The sequence below is a fragment of the Mastacembelus armatus genome, chromosome 18 (genome assembly GCF_900324485.2).
Source record: "Mastacembelus armatus chromosome 18, fMasArm1.2, whole genome shotgun sequence".
Taxonomy (NCBI): domain Eukaryota; kingdom Metazoa; phylum Chordata; class Actinopteri; order Synbranchiformes; family Mastacembelidae; genus Mastacembelus; species Mastacembelus armatus.
Genome location: NC_046650.1, coordinates 18,855,126 through 18,873,384, shown reverse-complemented (window position 1 = coordinate 18,873,384; position 18,259 = coordinate 18,855,126). Strand labels below are relative to the sequence as shown.

Below are 18,259 nucleotides of genomic sequence, written 5' to 3'. Positions count from 1 at the left end.
GCAGGACGGTGTGTGTTGGACCGGGACAGAATAAACTACAGTGTGTGTTGATGCTGATGAAGCAGCAGCATCTAAACTGATCTGTGGACACGCAGGAGACGTTGGTCTGATTTATTAACAATAAGATAAACATCACAAGACTGACGGTGTAAGAATGTGACTCCATCAGCTCCTCATTAAATAGAACAACATGCAGCACCTTCCATCCTTCACTGCACAGATGTGGTCAAGGTCTTTTCCAGGCCGCGTTCTGAGGCTCCTGCCGTTCAGCTGCCCTGGTTGTGTCTCTGGCAGATGTAGCGTAACTTGGTGGAGCAGTGCAGGTCGTTGAGCCGCCCGTCGTGGTGAAGGTGAGCACAGTCTTCGGTTCCAGCACCAAGACCGTGACCGGTCCAGTTGTCAGGCTGACCGGGTTTCCACCGCCTGGACACCACAGAAACACATGGCATAGTTATAAAAAGATTATTAAGCTTTATGTACGTGATATAATTCATCGTAATGTACCCACAATCCAACAGTGCTGGAGGAAGTACTACTATTACTCAAAATACAAATACTCCATTACATGATACTGTACTTGTTTAGGATTTTTCCTGGACTGGTTGTTGAATTAAAACTGTTCTACGTTCTGTTTGTCTCAGGGTTTAAAGACCAAAACTAATGGAGGAAGAAAAAACAGCACACAGGTTCCCACCTCCGGTTCATGATGTACGGCGTCTCGTTGACCCACTCCCACTTCCCTGTTCTCTCATCAGTCAGACCCACCCAGTGGAACGCACCCATGGTGTGTTGGGTCACAAAGTCCTGGACCCGAGAGACAGACACACGCAGCTGTAGCTGATCTCTGCCAAACTCTTTTGAATCTTTATCTTAAAATCACACGGATCAACACCAAACCCAGAGGTGACACTAATTTTACAGAGTAGCTCTCTCCAGGTTACAGTCTGCCTTTAATGACCTTCTTTACAAATGTCAAACTTGTTGCCGTCTCTGGAAACACAGAATGTGGAAGGACGGCACAGGCCCAACAGGCCGAGACAGACTCACCCAGTCCTCGTCAGTGAGGAGGATGACCAGGTGGGATTCGTGTCCGTTGCACCAGTCTTTGGCTTCGTGCCAGGTCAGGGACATTTTACTGTAGAAATAACAGCTGGACCCGAAAGCCTCCCAGCCCAGAGGACAACAGCCGCCAGACACTGAGCCTGGGACAGACGGGGTGACGGTTAGTTTAGTGAGGACATGTCTGTACGCTGGGGACAATATATGAAGCGAGGACATCTTGGAACCTTTCTGTAAAGTAGTGATCCTCTATGGGATGTGAAGACTTAAAGAAGTGAGGACATTTGACCACATCAGCAATAACCTGTTTGGAAATGGAGATTTTGAACTGGGAGGAAACTGAGTTTCACAGTAAAAGCCCAGCGTGTGATTGTACCGTTGTTGGTGAAGCGTTCGAAGGAACATTTGAGCTTAGTCACCGTCCTGCTGAGAGTGTCCAGGACCGAGAGCTGCTTCAGGGCCTCTGATACTTAACAGACACATGTAGGACAGATGCACAGGTCCAGATTATACAGACATTGATGTATGTTAAGTGTTGCTGAAGGAGGAATCGTTGTGGTGTGTCCCACCTGAGCTCAGCTCGTCCCTGTTGCTCTCCACTGCAAACTTCATCCGGCGGACGTCTTTGGCTGCATCTGGGTCGGAGAAACGAGACGATGGAGACAAAGTTCTGAAGAGGAACCTGACGGTGTCCTCTCTGCCTCCACAGAGACAGGTGTGTTACCTTCAGCGAGCTGCTGGGTGGCGCCCAGAAATTCAGTCAGGTTGGAAACACTTTTCTCCATAGACCACAATCTGTTATACGTCTTCGCGTCTACACACACACACACACACACACAGATATGTTTATATTCATGTGTTTGTGTTAACATTGACGTTATGTTTCCCAGTGTTTCCACTGTATATTTGATAGGATGTGGTAGGAGGCCCACACTGAACCTCTGCTGTCTGACACAAAGGTCAACCTGCCTGTCAACACTCAGCCAGAACAGTGCACACACACACACACATGCTCATGACAGCAATGTGTGTGTGTGTGTGTGTGTGTGTGTGTGTGTGTGTGCGTGCACTCACTGCTGGCGCCCACTGCTATGATCAGAACCAGAATCACTGCAGCCCCAAGAGCAGGAAACAACCAGCGCCTGAACCTGGAGACACCTGAGAAAGAGACAGGTGGAGACTCTGACAGACAGACAGACAGACAGACAGTCAGACAGACAGACAGACAGAGAGACAGACAGACAGACAGTCAGTCAGACAGGAGGCGACTTTTTCAGACTTTCTACATTCACAAAACACACATTGTTTTGATCCGTGTGTGGAGGCAGACAGGTGAGAGGTACCTTTGTTCCAGAAGGAGCTGCTGTCGTCTTCAGCGTCGTCGTGGTATTCAGTCGTCATGGTGATGTCTCCGTGCTTCTTCACCTGCTGTGTCTTCTTCTTTGTCACGATGAAGACTGACAAATAGCCTGACTGTCCAAACACTGAGCTGAGGGTCATCGGCCACAAAACGCACTTTGAACTGGAAAACACTGTGTGTGTGTGTCTGTGTGTGTGTGTGTGTGTGTGTGTGTGTGTGTGTGCGTCTGTGTGTGTGTGTGTGTGTGCTATATGTCAGTTTATCAGCTCTCTGTTGATCCATCTGTGGAAGCAGTAACAAGAACTGGAAACAAGCTGCAGCTGAAAACTGTGAATGTGTTAAAGTGATTCTAGGTATCACAGTGTGGCAGCTGAGGCTTTTAGCCATTTTTAACCTGGATGCATGTGGAGCTGTGTCAAGCTGCAGACATCAGAACTGAAGCACAGTGTCCGTGTTCATGCATCAGATCACATTTATTTCAACAAACAGTGACGTCAGGCTGATTTACTTTAATATTGTTTTTATTATGAGTCTCAGCAGCAGCTGGTCAGGACGGTTTCTGTCCGGTCTGTGATGCGTTTGGAAGCGTTCACATCAGGCTGTGGTGTTTATAACAGCGGGTTGGCAGTAAATGAGGTGAGCAGTGAGTGGGTGGAGCCAGGATGGCGGCGGGTCGGTTTAGGAGCTCTGGTTGTGTTTCTGGCAGATGTAGCGTAGTTTGGTGGAGCAGTGCAGGTCGTTGAGCCGCCCGTTGTAGCGAAGATGAGCACAGTCTTCGTCTCCGGGTCCGAGGCCGTGTTCCGTCCAGTTGTCCGGCTGACCGGGTTCCCAGCGCCTGTAGGCCCCACAAACACCCACTGTTACAATGCTGGACCCAGGTCCTGGCAGAGTTACTGTACATCCTGCTCACAGTGGGAATCAGAGCTAAATGTTAAACTCTAGAAATGTTCATTCAAATATATTTTCTGGCTGATGGTTTCTGCTGTCAGGTGTGTGTGAAGTACCTGCGCTCAATGATGTACGGGGTGTGGTTCACCCACTCCCACTTCCCAGTTCTCCCATCAGTCAGACCGACCCAGTATGAATCAGGAGCTGAACGACTGGTCACAAAATCCTTGACGAGCAAAACAACAAAGAGAATTTTTATTTTGTAGTTTCATGTGTGATGCTGCATATGAAGCTGGACTGATGGACTCACATCTGGTTCCCCTGGCTGCCTGAGACGATAAATCAAATATGACAACATGATCAACTTTATTCAAAATAATCTTAAAACAAATTCAAACGTTTGCTCAGCTAAACAGATCTGTGACACGCTGATGTCGTGTCATGAGTCACGTGTGTAGACAGATATAACGTGTCTGGACTTTGGCTGGTTTCCTTAGGAGTTAATCCAGCTGTGCCTGAGAATTTTTGCGCCAGGCAACATCTGGATTTCTTGTCCTTTAACGAGCTCACTGACAAATGGGAAGCTTCTTATGGTCTCGGAAAAGAACGTGGCCACACGGCAGCAGCTGCCACAGACTCACCCACTCCTTGTCGGTCCTGAGTATGACCAGGTGAGATCCATGGTTGTCACACCAGACTCTGGCCTCGTCCCAGGACAGAGCCACCTTGCTGAAGAAATAACAGCTGGAGCCGAAACCATCCCAACCCAGAGGACAGCACTTGCCCTCGGCCGAACCTGAGGGACAGACGGGTACAGCTGTGAGCGGCTGTGCGTCTGTGGGCGACTGCTTCAGTGACCTGAAGTGTGTTTACGTACTGTTGTTCATGATGCGTTCGAGGGAACACTTGAGCCCAGCAATGCTGTTGCTGAGAGAGTCCAGCACCGACAGCTGTTTCAGCGCCTCTGCCACTGAACACACACGAGCAGACAGTGAACACAGCACGTAACGTTCTTTAGTGCAGTCATGATTTACATGTTGATGTAAACACGAGAACACGGGAAAAGAGGAGAAGAGGAAGTCACTGTAGTCCAAGTATTTCTGTAGATACTGGTTTCTACAGTGTACTAAACCTCTTTCTTCTGACCTGAGGTCATCTGGATCTTGTTGCTGTCCACAGCAGCCTGCAGCTGCTTAACCTCCTTAGCTGTTTCTGAAACACAACACAGTCTTTACATGGTTCAGAGTTTAGAAGAACTTGGTTCAGACACTAATGCTGTGGACGTCACGTAGCTCAGCGTCAGTTTTCATTCAAGCTGCAGACTAACCTCAGCACAGTCCCATGCACCTTAGTGCTTTAATGAGATACTCATTGTGTTACTCAGTGTAAATAAAGGCAGAACACCCTCAGGGCCACAGGACTAATGGACACTGGACTGAAGCCATGTGACTCATGGAGCCACATGGCTTTCAGTTTTCTGTTAATATCATTTTCACTTCCCAACATCTGAATTTCTCATTTTAACCTTGAATTGCAAAATGCTGAGGCTCAGTTGTTGTTCTGTGCACAGCAGCTCAGCCCAAACATGATTCGCGTGACTCCTCTCAGCCTGACAGAGAGGGTCCGACACAGGCCTGAAGGCTGATATGCCCCAGGCTGCGTCACCCATGGGTGCTGTGCTGTGTGTGTGTTACCTTGGGTGTGTTGCAGGGAGGCGTTCAGGGACTGGATGACGTTGTTCAGGTTGGAAACACTCTGCTCCACAGTCCACAGGTGGTTGGACGTCTTTGTGTCTGATCACACACATACAGACGGTGACAAACACAGACAGGAAGCACATTTGGAAAACCTGAACTCTGAGGACTTTGGAGGATTAGATCCCAAAAAAGGGACTAGTGGACTAGTTTGACTAGTTTTATAGCTGCTGCTTTATTAACATTTACACATGCAAAACTGATTTTTCTTATCTCAGCTCAAGTTATAACACCTTCAAAACTATCAAAGTGTGTGTGTGTGTGTGTGTGTGTGTGTGTGTGTGTGTGCTCACTGCTGGCGCCCACTGCTATGATCAGAACCAGAATCACTACAGCCACCAGAGCTGGAAACAGCCAGCGCCTGAACCTGTAGACACCTGAGAAAAAGACATGTGGAGGCTCTGACAGACAGACAGTCAGACAAACAGTCAGTCAGACAAACAGTCAGTCAGGATGAATGTCAACAGTACTACAGTTAAAAAACTATTTCCAGCAGGGACAGGTACCTTTGATCCACAGGGCGGTGGTGTCTATGTTGTTGTCGTATTGGTTGTCTGCCATCATGTGGCCACTTCCTGTGCACTGGATGATGAAGACAGTGACTGTGATTGATCAACTACTTGGACCTGAGTATTTCCAGTTTCTGCTGGTTTTCCCAGCTGGTTGTTTCTGAGCTGTTGACTGATATTTACAAGGTTGTTGGTGTTTTTGTTTGTTCCAGTCATGGACAGTTTAATAAGCCAAACGTGAATTTGCCCTGAACGTTTTACTTGCGGTTTTTAACGTAATGTGGTTTTGTGGTTTTTAGAGAAACAAAACTGTTCATGTTACTGCATCTCTAAGAATAAAGTCTGTGGTTATAATAAGTCAAACGTCACTAGTCCCATAAAATCATAAAGTTAAAACCAAGAAAACATTAGAAATTAATTCCTGCGATAAGGAGAACATGAATAATGTTGGTAGCTGAAAGTGTCACTGAATCCGATTGAAAATAAACAAATTTCTGTTAAAACCGTCTGAACTTCATCCGAGGATCATCCACTTGTTTAAACCCCAAAGATAAAACACGTCCTCACCTTGTTCACGTCTCTGCAGGGGAGAAGACGCAGCCGCAGGTTGTTTTCTGGACTGAGGCGCAACAAGGAACACTCTGGTTTATTCTACTTTTCCTCTCCTGCTTCCTTCCTCTCATGATTCATCACGCTATAAAAAACGTCCAGTCATCAAGTCGAACACACATCTGGATCCAGTTCAACGTTTCGTAACATTTCTTAGATGCTCACGGTTCTGCTGGTACATGTTTCTCTTCTGTTTCTAAGTGAAGCACAGCAGGATTTACAGAAATGATTAAAAAAAAAACCAAACAACTTCCCTTTTAATTTGGCACATTTCAGAGAAACTGGTGGACACTTCTCTAAATTAACCCACATAAACAAAATCACAGCCGTGGAAATACAACAGAGAAAGTCCCCGCATCTTCAGCTCGAAGCTCGAGTTCACAGTGAAGGCACAAACGGTCAAATCAAATAAATTAGCGCTCGTTTGTTATTGTGTGAATATTATTGAGCCAGAGGTTTTCCTCAGGAGGTGGTGGAGACCAAACCCAGAGCGAACACCAGAATGAGGGAAGTTCACCCCATCAGTGCATGAAGAGAGATGACGTGTCAGAGGTGTTGACTCTTTGTTTAGGCCGAAGACACGAACAGAAAACAGTCCATGCAGGTTTAAAGATGAATATTAATATTCTGCAAATTCAAATAAAGTCAACCTTTAAGATTAAAGTAATAATTCTGGGATTAAAGTGAGACTGTTACCAATAATACTCTGCATCGTGAGCTTCTCTAGTCCATTTAATAACAACATTTCATAACATAACGAACATTTCTTTATTCTGCTGAGTCAAACCTATGGTCACATGAAGACTCTAGAGTTTTCAGAGGACACTGTTTTTTTAACACATTTGGACTTGGACCCTGTTGATCGCAGAGGTCAACCCTCTGTCAGGTCGTCGTTGAAGTGGAGGAGGATGGCGGGGGTGAAGAGGTCTCGGTCCAGTCGCAGCTGCTCCAGCTCGAGGTCGTCGTCTGGGACGTTGTTCTCGCTGAGCGTCCTGCTCATGTCCAGACTCACGCCTTCGTGTTTCCAGGTGTAGCTGCAGGCGTGAGAGTTGTAGCGCAGGTAGCGCTGGAGGATCTCGGCCACAGTCTCCTCTGAACACACCTGAGGAGCAGAGCGAGAAACTCAGGTCCCCAAAGGCCTGGACTGATTAAATATCTTTAACTGTTTGTGACTCAGTTACCCAGAGTGCACCTGGCGTGAACAGTTCACCTGCAGCCGCTGCTCCTGTGACGTCAGTGTGTTGACGACACGTATCCACCTGGTTTTCGCAGACAGCAGTCCCACCTCGAAGCGTTCGTCCCTCCACCAGGGCCGCCCGATGTCAGTGGCCCAGTCGGAGCGAGGGCCGGCGGGGGGAATGTGCACGAAGCGGCCCCTGGGGGTGTAGTACCTCACACAGGTAGTCTGTGGGTCCACGTATTTCAGGACCTGAGGACCCAGAATGAGACAAATCAGCGAGTTGGTGTTTTTCTTCCTCTCTACAAATCACCCGATGACCCCTCAGATTGATTTTTACCAGCGAGGGACTTTCCCCAGGCTGTTACTGGAGGATGTGAGTACTTGTGTGTAGTTTCTGGTTTCAGTACTCACATCTTTGGTTTCAGGATCGAACCAGGAGCTGATGTCCTTTCCTGCAAACTCCATGATGGGCAAGAGCAGAGCGTCGCCTGCAGGTACAACAGGGTACCAGTACTGCATCACAAGTACTGCAGTCATATGTTTATTGACTGAAGCTGTCAAACAAATGTACTGCAGTAAAAACTGCAGTAACATGAAATACTCAACACCTGAAACACAAGAAATACTTCTCACCTTCGTGCTGGTTCATCAGGGGCGTCAGGTCGCACACTTTGCCCAGGAACGACACCCACAGGTCCTGGGCCGTGTTGTGAGCGGCCACCTCAGCGGGGGTGAAGTACCTGGGTCTGCCCATCCCGCACAGACACCTGCCGCATGTTAAAACACGCAAATAAACCGCGTCTAGTTGGTTTTAACGCCGTACACGAGCTCCGTCCTTTCCTGTCTGGGGCTGCGGCGTTGACACGTTGCCCTGGCAACGAGGCGTCAGGGGGCGGGGCCGCTGACGTCAGACACGTTCAAAAAAACAAATCAAAATATCGATATGATATTAATTTGTTTATTTTTACCGTAAAGATCCACAGACTGTCGATGCATGAGGATATTTTATTGGCGAAAGATTTTTAAAAAAAAATGTTTTTATGTATTTGTTTTTGTAAATTTGCACAAATTTACGAAATATAATATTAAAACTACAATACAGGAAATTATTACTTGATTTATTCATTTTAATCTATTTGATTAATATCAATATCAAAATAATTAATATCAACATGATAAAAGTCAGGTAATTAATTAGAGTAATAACGAACCGATTGGAATTATATATTGATTTATTTATATATTCTGCTTATTTTTAGGCTAAAATAAAAAGTAAATATCTATAAAATAAATAAATAATTATTTACAGTATCATGTTGTAAACACACTGTATGATATGAAGGTGGTGTCAGGCCTCTTCCACTTTGATACAAAGACTGTTGGTCTGACAAAAATAGAAAACATCCTAATGTCGCCCCCTAAAGAAAACTTAAAATAAGAGGTTAGGATTTGGATTAATAGGTGATTATTAATAGATGATTAATAGGTCTCTATGTCTCTCTCTCTCTCTGTCTCTCAGTCCATTCAGTCTCTGTCTCTCTCTCTGTTTCTCAGTCCATTCCGTCTCTGTCTCTCTCTCTCTCTCTGTCTCTCAGTCCATTCAGTCTCTGTCTCTCTCTCTCTCTCTCTGTCTCTCAGTCCATTCAGTCTCTCTGTCTCTCTCTCTCTCTCTCTGTCTCTCAGTCCATTCAGTCTCTGTCTCTCTCTCTCTCTCTGTCTCTCAGTCCATTCAGTCTCTGTCTCTCTCTCTCTCTCTGTCTCTCAGTCCATTCAGTCTCTCTGTCTCTCTCTCTCTCTCTCAGTCCATTCAGTCTCTCTGTCTCTCTCTCTCTCTGTCTCTCAGTCCATTCAGTCTCTCTGTCTCTCTCTCTCTCTCTGTCTCTCAGTCCATTCAGTCTCTAAGTCTCTCTCCCTCTCTCTCTCCAGGAAGTGTCACACGTGGCAAACCTTCCCCTTTTCCCGAACTTTCTTTATTCCGGGGCCACAAAAATCTCAGCGCCCTCATTTCCATTTGTCCTTCTCTGATTGGTTCCTGCGGAGCTTCTCCGTCGCTCTGGTTGCTCGCTCTCCCCGTCAATCAACGCTGTGACGCTTCTCATTGGCTGATTGCAGAGAAACAGGCGGGCTCGTTCTTCTCGTTTTTTCCGTTGATATCATGTTCGGGAAAATTCGGAGTGAGAGGTATCGCGATATTTGGCCGCTGTGGGATTCAGAGGAAGCTGATGGAGAGAAGACCACAACCGGAATAAAGTGACGGGTTCGGTCCAGTCTGAGGTCTTAGCGTTTTAGAGAAGCAGCCATGGCTTTCTGCCGGTTTCTCTGCCTGCTGGTTCTCCTCTGGCTCCAGGGCTCCGTCTCGGCCGAACAGCGGTGGCTGTCTCCAGGTAAGGCCGCTCCAGAGGCTCCCCTCCCGGCCAGCGGGACCACCATGGCCCGATGGAGCTGCCCCGGGTCTCTGAGCTAATGTTGCTGATTAAAATGGTCCTGAAGTTCATATTTTCATGTCAGGAACAGTCCAACAGGTCAAAACTGTCTGGACACGGGGGTCATGGAAACTTTATGAAGTTCGGATCCGGATCTGACCAACTTTTACCTTCGTTAGCCCGGAGGCTAATTAGCATTTATACAAAACAATTCAGTTTGTTTCACACATTGATCTGAGATTATTGATCGTTAATCCCATTAAACTGTTTTCAGAAGCGATTAGTTGTTGAGTTGATTTGAGTCTTCCAGCAGGTTTCAGGACCCAAAGTGGTTCTGACAAATGGCTGATTTTAAATTCATGTTTTTTAGTCTTGAACTGTTTATTGTTTTGTTTATTCGTTAGAGACAAGTGATCAGATTAGCATGTCCCTGAAGTATTGATAAGTATTGATGGGTTAGAAAGTGGTGCTAATCAATACACAGATGATTGATCAATTGATTTGTTCTGTGAAAACTGAAAGGTTCAAACTAATTTGACAGAAAAGGAGAAACCAGTTCCTGTAAATACTGAATTATATGGTTTATGTGAACAGACTGTTTGTCTCTTGTACATTAGTTCAGTGTAATGTGGTGTTTACTGAGGTGTGTGTGTGTGTGTGTGTGTGTGTGTGTGTGTGTGTGTACGTACAGCTGTGTGGTCTCAGGGTTCCTAGTATTTTGATGAAACAGTTCTGGTCAAACCTGTTGCTGCGTCTCAGAACAAACCAAAGTGCGACTCGCTGCAGCTCAACAGTTTGATGCTTCACTGTGTAAATGTGCTCAGAAATATAAAAAACCAGCATATCTGGATCAATTAGTCAATAAATCCATCAATCAGTGGACAGAACTGATCTGCATCGGTTTGAAACAAGTCCAGAAATTCTCTGAGGTTCTCCCTCTGGTCTTTGTCAGGTCTGACCTGCTGTTCAATATCAGTGTTAAATCTAAAAATGTTTCCTGTCAGTGTCTGTCACTTTGGAGAAACTGGGGGACGATTGTTTTCTGACTTTACCAATAAATTGATTTTATATATATATGGTATTATGGTGTGTGTGTGTGTGTGTGTATATATATATGTATATACATGGTTGACCTGGAGGACAAGGAGGTCTCTGTCCTAGCCTGCTGTCCTCTGCCCGCCCCCCCAACTTCCCACATTTGTTCTAAGGAATTTCACTCTCACCAAATTCCTCCAGAATCCCTGAGAAGCCTGGGGGGAGGGAGGGAGCAGGAAAGTATTCAGGGCGTCACAGATTAAGTCTCTGAGTCGGGTTCGTCTCCGCCTGCAGCACAGGGTCACCGATGTTCACTGATCGGTTGGTTGATGAAATCACTTTAAAGCAAAGTGTCTGAAAACGTCTCAGATCTGAAGAGATGGTGCTTTTCTTTGTCCGGACTGTTTGGAAACTGAAGACTTTGGACTTTGGAGCAGTTTGATGTTTGGACTTTATGAATAATGTGCAGACCAGACGGTTTCCTGCAGATGTGCTTCCCACACAGAGCAGATTAAAGTGACAGCAGCAGTGAATCACCACAGTGATGTGATGGAACAAACACAGTGGAGCCTTTTCAGCTTTGGTTTTTTAGAAAACAAACAAAACTTGGAGCCAAAAGAAAAAGAAAACGACTGATTTTGTTTCCTTTTGTAGAAAACCTGCTGGTGATCACAGCAGCAACCGAGGAAACTGATGGATTCAGCCGCTTCATGAGGACGGCCAAGGAGTTCAACTACACCGTGAAGGTGACGCGCGCACGCACACACACACACACACACACACACACACACACACACACACACACACACACACACACACACACACGTCTCCAGTGTTTGTTCATCGATTCATTTAATAAAAATCAAACTGTTCAGCTTCTTCACTTGCTGCTTCAATCTGACCACGAATCGTATTTTTCTGGTTTTGGACTTTTGGAGAAATCAGACTGTTTTTCTGCTTGTTGTAATAACTGGATTGTCAGAGTGTGTGTGTGTCTGTTTTTCTATGGTTGGGAGGACACGTTTTACTCTGATACCATTATTGTGAGGACATTTGTGATACCAGTAATGTGAGGTGCTTTTTGGGGGTTTTGGGGTTTGGGTTAGACTTGGGTTCAGGTTAGGGTCTCAGGAATGCATTATGTCTGAGTGTCCTCACAGCTATAGTGAGACATGACTGTGTGTGTGTGTGTGTGTGTGTGTGTTCATGCAGTAATGTGTTTTAATGAGACGGTGATTTAATAACCTTTATTCTTCACAAATGTAAACACAGACACTGGTGACAAGGTTGAGACGAAGATGATGATGATGATGATGATGATGATGGTGTGTGTGCGTGTGCGTGGGACAGGTGCTGGGTCTGGGGCAGGACTGGAAGGGGGGTGACGTGGCTCGGACCGTGGGTGGAGGTCAGAAGGTGAGATGGTTGAAGAAGGAGCTGATCAAACACTCTGAGAAGAAGGACATGGTCGTCATGTTCGTGGACAGGTAACACACACACACACACACACACACACACACACACACTGTGGTTTCAAAGCTCGTTCCTGTGGAAGACGATGCTTTTACGTTGCTGCCTGCGTGTGATCGATGGTCGGTCAGACGAGAGAACAACTGATCAGTTTGAGTCAAATGTTGATTTCTGGTCCATGAAAATAAAAAAACGTGTCTAGTTTTGTCATTTTCATCACGTGTCTTTAATGTTTTTATGATCTCGGCCTTTTGAGACCATCTTTGTGTCCAGTTACCATGGTTACCTGAAAAACTGGTCATCAGTAAATATTTTTTGTTTATGAAATTAAAGACAGGACAAAATGTGACAGATTCTCTTTGCTGTGACAGAACGTAGCGATTATACTTGGAGCGAACGGCCAACGCTCAGAAACACGGCCCAGTTCAGGATGGCTCGTGGTTCTGCTCGGTCCAGTCCTGTTCCGATGTTCGCTGAGACCAATTTTAACCCTTCGCCTCCCGTCTGTGCAGTTACGACGTGATCTTCGCTTCGGGTCCGGGCGAGCTGCTGTCCAAGTTTTCCCGTCTGGGTCACAGAGTGGTTTTCTCAGCTGAGGGATTCTGCTGGCCCGACCAGAGACTGGCCTCCAAATACCCAGAGGTGCATTCTGGGAAACGGTACCTCAACTCAGGAGGTGAGAGCTCAACTCTGTGATTCTGATGACCGCTCTCACTTTTTCTGTTGGTTTGAATCTGTGTTTATTTGTGTGTGTGTTCAGGCTTTATCGGCTTCGCTCCTGAACTCAGCGAGATCGTGCAGCAGTGGAAATACAAAGACAACGACGACGACCAGCTTTTCTACACCAGGATCTACCTGGACAAGACCCAGAGGGTAAACCAGCACCAAGCACTGCGTCTTGATTTTAGGACCCTGCCACTAAGAAACCAAACCAGATCATGTTGATTTTTCTCTTCAGACTAAGTTCAACATGACTCTGGACCATCGCTCCCGAATCTTCCAGAACCTGAATGGAGCTGTTGGTGAGACACTTTCCCATTGGCTGAACCAGTAGAAACCAGTAAACCTGTGAATTCCAGTTTCAGCCTGGTGCATGTTGCTACCATGAGGAGACACTGGTACCAGTGTTTTTAGTTGTATGTTCAGTATGTGCCGAGTGTGGACCTCTGAACAGGGGTCACAGAGAACTGCAGCCGTGAGCGACTACAAAAAGTTGTCAAAGCGGTAAAACAGTTTACAGAACACGTGTTCTCCTGTGCTGATCAGAGAACAGTCACAGGTGGTCTGTTCCTGTTCTGTCTGAGCTGAGTCTCTTTGCTTCTCAGATGAAGTCGTCTTAAAGTTTGAGAGGGCAAAGGTCAGAGTCAGGAACGTCGCCTACGACACACTTCCTGTTGTCATCCATGGTAACGGGCCCACCAAGGTAAGTGACCAATCACAACTTCCAGCCGTATCATGTGACAGGAGTTAAAAATAGTGTTTTGGCGTCGCCTCATAACGACACTTTGTGTTCTGACGCGGGACATTTACATCAGAAATGTGTCGTTGCAGCTGCAGTTGAACTACCTGGGAAACTACGTCCCCACAGCCTGGACCTACGAGAACGGCTGTGGGATCTGTGACGATGACCTGCTGTTCTTCGACGACGTACCTGTACGTACCTGTTCCTGTGCTGACCTGGCGATGCTGACGCTGTAACCACCGATTCACCTTTCATGATGTTTAAATCCTGTTTTCAGGACGAGGAGATGCCTCTGGTCTACATAGCTGTCTTTATCGAACACGCGACCCCCTTCATGGAGGAATTCCTGGACCGACTGGCGACTCTGAACTACCCCACGGCGAGGATCCGCCTCTTCATCCACAACAACGTACGACACACACACACAGACTCAGACTTAAACTCAGACTCCACCAAACATCTTCTGACGGGTTCTGCTGTGCTGTGGTCTACCTGTGATCCAGGTGGTGTTCCACGAGCGTCACATCCACACGTTCTGGGAGCGTCACAAGTCTCTGTTCCCTGATGCCCGTCTGGTCGGTCCTGAGGAGAACCTGCAGGAGGACAAGGCCAGAACCATGGCTATGTGAGTGCAGAACCATTCAGGGATCCTCTGAGGACAAAACATAGTTTTAAGAATCACGCAATGTTTTTATTGTTTGCTGCTTTTTCCAAAATCCCTATAGAGACTTTGCACCGTGCAGGAAAACGTCACCACGGACAAACAGAATGTGACCTTAATATTTTAGACTTCAAGGTGATGGTTTGTTTGTTCAAACACAAAGACGTTCAGAAAGTAAAGCTAAAACGTGTGTGTGTGTGTCTGTGTGTGTGTGTGTGTGTGTGCGTGTGCGTGTGTGTGTGCGTGTAGCGAGGCGTGTAAGAAGGATCCACAGTGCGATTATTACTTCAGCATCGACTCAGCTGTGGCTTTGACGAACCCCGACACCATCAGGATTCTGATCGAGGAAAACAAGTACGTATCCAAAACTATTCACACTAGTACTTTCATGTACTGTACATCCTAACAAGTACACACTAGTACTCTGCTGTACATCCACGCACTAACATGGACTTTGTAGAAACAGTGGACTCTGTACAGGCAGATCAGTCTGTGATGTTGTGTCATTCGTCCGGTTTCTCTCCCAGGCCTGTTATAGCTCCCATGTTGTCCAGACATGGGAAACTGTGGAGTAACTTCTGGGGCGCTCTGAACCCTGACGGGTTCTACTCCCGGTCTGAGGACTACATCGAGATCGTTCAGGGAAAGAGGATGTGAGTGCAAACACACACACACTCACAGTCAGACTGTCAGACTGTTTCTGTGTCAGCCTGGTCAGTTGAGGTGAGAACCTGTGAGAACGTGTACCTGTGTGTGTGCAGAGGTCTGTGGAACGTGCCGTACATCAGTCAGGCCTACATGATCAAAGGCAGCGTGCTGCACTCCAAACTAGCCCAGGTGAGCCTGTACGTGAACGAGGCCATGGACCCGGACATGGTGTTCTGCAGGAGTGTCAGAGACCAGGTAACACGTCGGACGGGATTTCAGCCCTTTTCCATACACATTAGTTTTGGGACACAGATCCCAGGATGCTCTGTGTCCACAGGGAGTCTTCATGTTTGTGTCGAATCGCGATGAGTTCGGGCGTCTGGTGGCGTCATCCAACTTCAACACGTCCAGGCTGCACCCGGACATGTGGCAGATCTTCGACAACCCTGTGGTCAGACAAACTCACGTGCACACGCTCACATGAAGGCAGAGACAACTGATTGAAAGCTCAGGCTCAGTGTGTCTGTGTTCGCAGGACTGGAAGGAGAAGTACATCCATGAGAACTACTCCAAGATCTTTGAGGATGAGAAGAGTTTTGTGGATCAGGTGACACGACACAACACCAGAGCAGCAGACAATAAATCCTGTCTCTCATTAGCTGTTTCGCTGACCTCTGTCTGTCCTCCAGCCCTGTCCAGATGTTTACTGGTTCCCAGCTTTCTCAGAAAAGATGTGCGACCATCTGGTGGAGACCATGGAGGACTTCGGCCAGTGGTCTATGGGATCACACAAGGTGAGGTACTAACCTGTCTGACAGATGGGCCAGGAGTCGCAGTGAGCTCTGACAGGTTTGTCTCTTCTGTGTGTGCAGGACGAGCGTCTGACTGGTGGTTACGAAAACGTCCCGACTGTGGACATCCACATGAACCAGATCGGCTTTGAGAAGGAGTGGCTCAAATTCCTCAAAGAGTACATCGTCCCCATTACAGAGAAACTCTACCCTGGATATTACCCCAGGGTACAGTCCACACACAGCGTATCAATACACATGGGGTGTTTTATTTTATGCTGCAGAAACATAAAATACAGAGGAGGGAATGGAGATTAGTCCAAACCCCCTGAGGAGCTGGTGTCCCAGCTCTGCAGCAGAGGGACCTGTGGCTGATGTTTAGCATCAGGTTTAAAACGTAGAGCTGGTCTCAATCTGAGCCGTGCTCGGTGTTGAGATCACGTGAGGAAGCAGAGGCTGTTTCTCCATCACGTCTCTGGGACTGGGAGACCAGAGGAGACTGGGAGAGGCTTTTCTGTTACTGAGCCAGAGGAAAGATGGTTCAGTTCAACAAAATCAAAGCTCAGCAGCAGGAAACTTTCTGCTGCAGCTGTATCGCTCTGAGCGTCACTGCTGAGGAGTTAATTTAGTTTAATACACAGTATTTTACTGAGCTGATGTTGGTGTTGAGTTACATCCTGTTGACTGTGTCTGTGTGTTCAGGCCCAGGCCATCATGAACTTCGTGGTGCGTTACCGTCCGGACGAACAGCCGTTTCTGCGGCCGCATCACGACTCGTCCACCTTCACCATCAACATCGCCCTGAACAGTAAAAACATCGACTACGAGGTGAGCGCACACACACACACACACACACACACACACACAGCCAACAGCCAACAGCCAACAGCTCGTCTTCCCTGTATCAGCTGTGTGTCGTCAGGTCTTCAGACTAATGTTTGCTGCACTGATCAAAGCTGGAGACACAGCGTTCACCTGTCTGATCCTGTACCTGTCAGGGTGGAGGCTGCAGGTTCCTGCGCTACGACTGTAACGTGGAGTCTCCCAGGAAAGGCTGGTCCTTCATGCACCCCGGCCGACTGACGCACTACCACGAGGGTCTGCCCACAACCAAAGGGACCAGATACATCATGGTGTCCTTCGTCGACCCGTAGACTCTTTGAGCCAGCGAGAATGCATGAACCATAGTCAACCTCATCATCACAGCTTGAGCCAGACCAGACGGTAGAAAAGACACGATGGCCTTAAACGCATCCTCTCAGAACAATTTCCAGCCTGGTTTTTTATAGATGTCTGTTTTATTCCTGATTGGATGATCCACTTCACCTGCGTTTACGCAGTTTTATCTATGGCGAGCTGCGATCGTTTCAGCCCGTCCTCATGCCACCACAGAGTAGACTGACTTCATGAGTCAGACAGAGGACCCTGAACGCTTCTTTGACAAGAACAGGAGGCGACGGAAAGGTGCAAAGATGCAGTAAAAACGATCGTCTATGTGCATTTCAAATTAAGAGTCTGTTATGGATATGAATTCAGTTGTCACTGTGCTGCCTTATCTTTTTCACTATGCAAGTAAAAATACGCTCCATGTTTTTATATAAGTGTGTGTGTGTGTGTGTGTGAGTGTGTGTGTCTGCTGTTACATATCAGTCGCTGCAGATTTGTCCTCCAGGTGGCGCTCTTGCCTCAGTTGTCACGGTAACAGTGATCCCATCACCATCTGGAGCGTTTTGTCGTCTGAAGCTTCTGAAGCAGGAAACGTTTTAACACACGACGACAAAACACACGACGGGGGTTACCATGGCAACCAGCAGTGTTGCAGTGCATGATGGGCCATTATTGTTTGATTCCCAGTAACGGTGAACGTTAAGTCAGAAGTGACCTACAAACAGTCCAGGACAGAAATAAATAAGTTTAAGACAAAGTGTGTTTGTGGCAGGCAGGTGGTGCGTTTGGGAAAAGTGTGTAAATTGGAAAAACTCCACTTTAAGATGTTTCCACTTAAGGCCTTTTATATTTTCAGGTTTTATTCTTCACTGTTTAGTGTTTTTAAAATAATTTTTTCGTGTCTTTAAGAGTTTCTGTTTCCATCATGTCATAGAATATTTCCCATCAGTCTCTGGCTTTGTACAAACTGCATTAAATTATTGGTTAATGAGAATAAAGTTTGAGATTTTAATAATTTTACTGTCTCTGTGGTTTGATGGTGACATTGTGTTGATTTATAATAATGAAAAACTGTTTGATTTCTGGTCTGGTGTAAAATTACTTTTATTTTATTTTGTGAATTTTTAATGCACGTAACATTATAGTTTAAAATAAAATAGTGTACGTTACCACAGATTTATATTGATCGATATTTAATTGTTTAAAAGTTACTCAAGGTTTATTGTTACCATCAGTAGCAGAA

At 46.5% G+C, this 18,259-nt stretch overlaps 4 protein-coding genes across 4 annotated transcripts; 1 reads left to right on the top strand and 3 right to left on the bottom strand.

The window, feature by feature from the left end:
- Positions 1 to 96: 96 nt before the first annotated feature.
- Positions 97 to 2,582, bottom strand: LOC113140000 (asialoglycoprotein receptor 1-like). The gene is given in 9 exon segments (XM_026323708.1): positions 97 to 310; positions 312 to 423; positions 695 to 804; positions 1,048 to 1,202; positions 1,436 to 1,528; positions 1,629 to 1,694; positions 1,784 to 1,873; positions 2,134 to 2,241; positions 2,403 to 2,582. Coding segments are annotated over 9 exon segments (975 nt in total). The 5' UTR covers positions 2,560 to 2,582; the 3' UTR covers positions 97 to 226.
- Positions 2,583 to 2,867: 285 nt separating this feature from the next.
- asgr1a (asialoglycoprotein receptor 1a) lies at positions 2,868 to 6,356 on the bottom strand. Its single transcript, XM_026324159.2, has 9 exons — positions 6,138 to 6,356; positions 5,568 to 5,643; positions 5,355 to 5,462; positions 5,002 to 5,100; positions 4,454 to 4,519; positions 4,185 to 4,277; positions 3,949 to 4,103; positions 3,424 to 3,533; positions 2,868 to 3,254 (listed from the first exon to the last, which is right to left on the bottom strand). Exons 2-9 carry the CDS (start codon positions 5,623 to 5,625, stop codon positions 3,098 to 3,100), a joined length of 846 nt encoding a protein of 281 aa, XP_026179944.1. The 5' UTR covers positions 5,626 to 5,643; positions 6,138 to 6,356; the 3' UTR covers positions 2,868 to 3,097.
- Positions 6,357 to 6,892: 536 nt separating this feature from the next.
- On the bottom strand, positions 6,893 to 8,225 carry cyb5d1 (cytochrome b5 domain containing 1). The gene is made up of 4 exons (XM_026324897.1): positions 7,993 to 8,225; positions 7,771 to 7,847; positions 7,390 to 7,608; positions 6,893 to 7,281 (listed from the first exon to the last, which is right to left on the bottom strand). The coding sequence occupies exons 1-4, from the start codon at positions 8,111 to 8,113 to the stop codon at positions 7,051 to 7,053; spliced, it is 648 nt and encodes a 215-aa protein (XP_026180682.1). The 5' UTR covers positions 8,114 to 8,225; the 3' UTR covers positions 6,893 to 7,050.
- A 1,295-nt stretch (positions 8,226 to 9,520) lies between these two features.
- plod3 (procollagen-lysine, 2-oxoglutarate 5-dioxygenase 3) lies at positions 9,521 to 18,031 on the top strand. The gene is made up of 19 exons (XM_026322367.1): positions 9,521 to 9,743; positions 11,472 to 11,563; positions 12,168 to 12,304; positions 12,800 to 12,963; positions 13,048 to 13,160; positions 13,246 to 13,309; positions 13,613 to 13,710; positions 13,839 to 13,940; positions 14,027 to 14,158; positions 14,253 to 14,374; positions 14,660 to 14,764; positions 14,938 to 15,063; positions 15,172 to 15,313; positions 15,396 to 15,509; positions 15,594 to 15,665; positions 15,748 to 15,852; positions 15,931 to 16,077; positions 16,552 to 16,677; positions 16,848 to 18,031. The coding sequence occupies exons 1-19, from the start codon at positions 9,659 to 9,661 to the stop codon at positions 17,001 to 17,003; spliced, it is 2,202 nt and encodes a 733-aa protein (XP_026178152.1). The 5' UTR covers positions 9,521 to 9,658; the 3' UTR covers positions 17,004 to 18,031.
- The last annotated feature ends 228 nt before the right edge of the window (positions 18,032 to 18,259 follow it).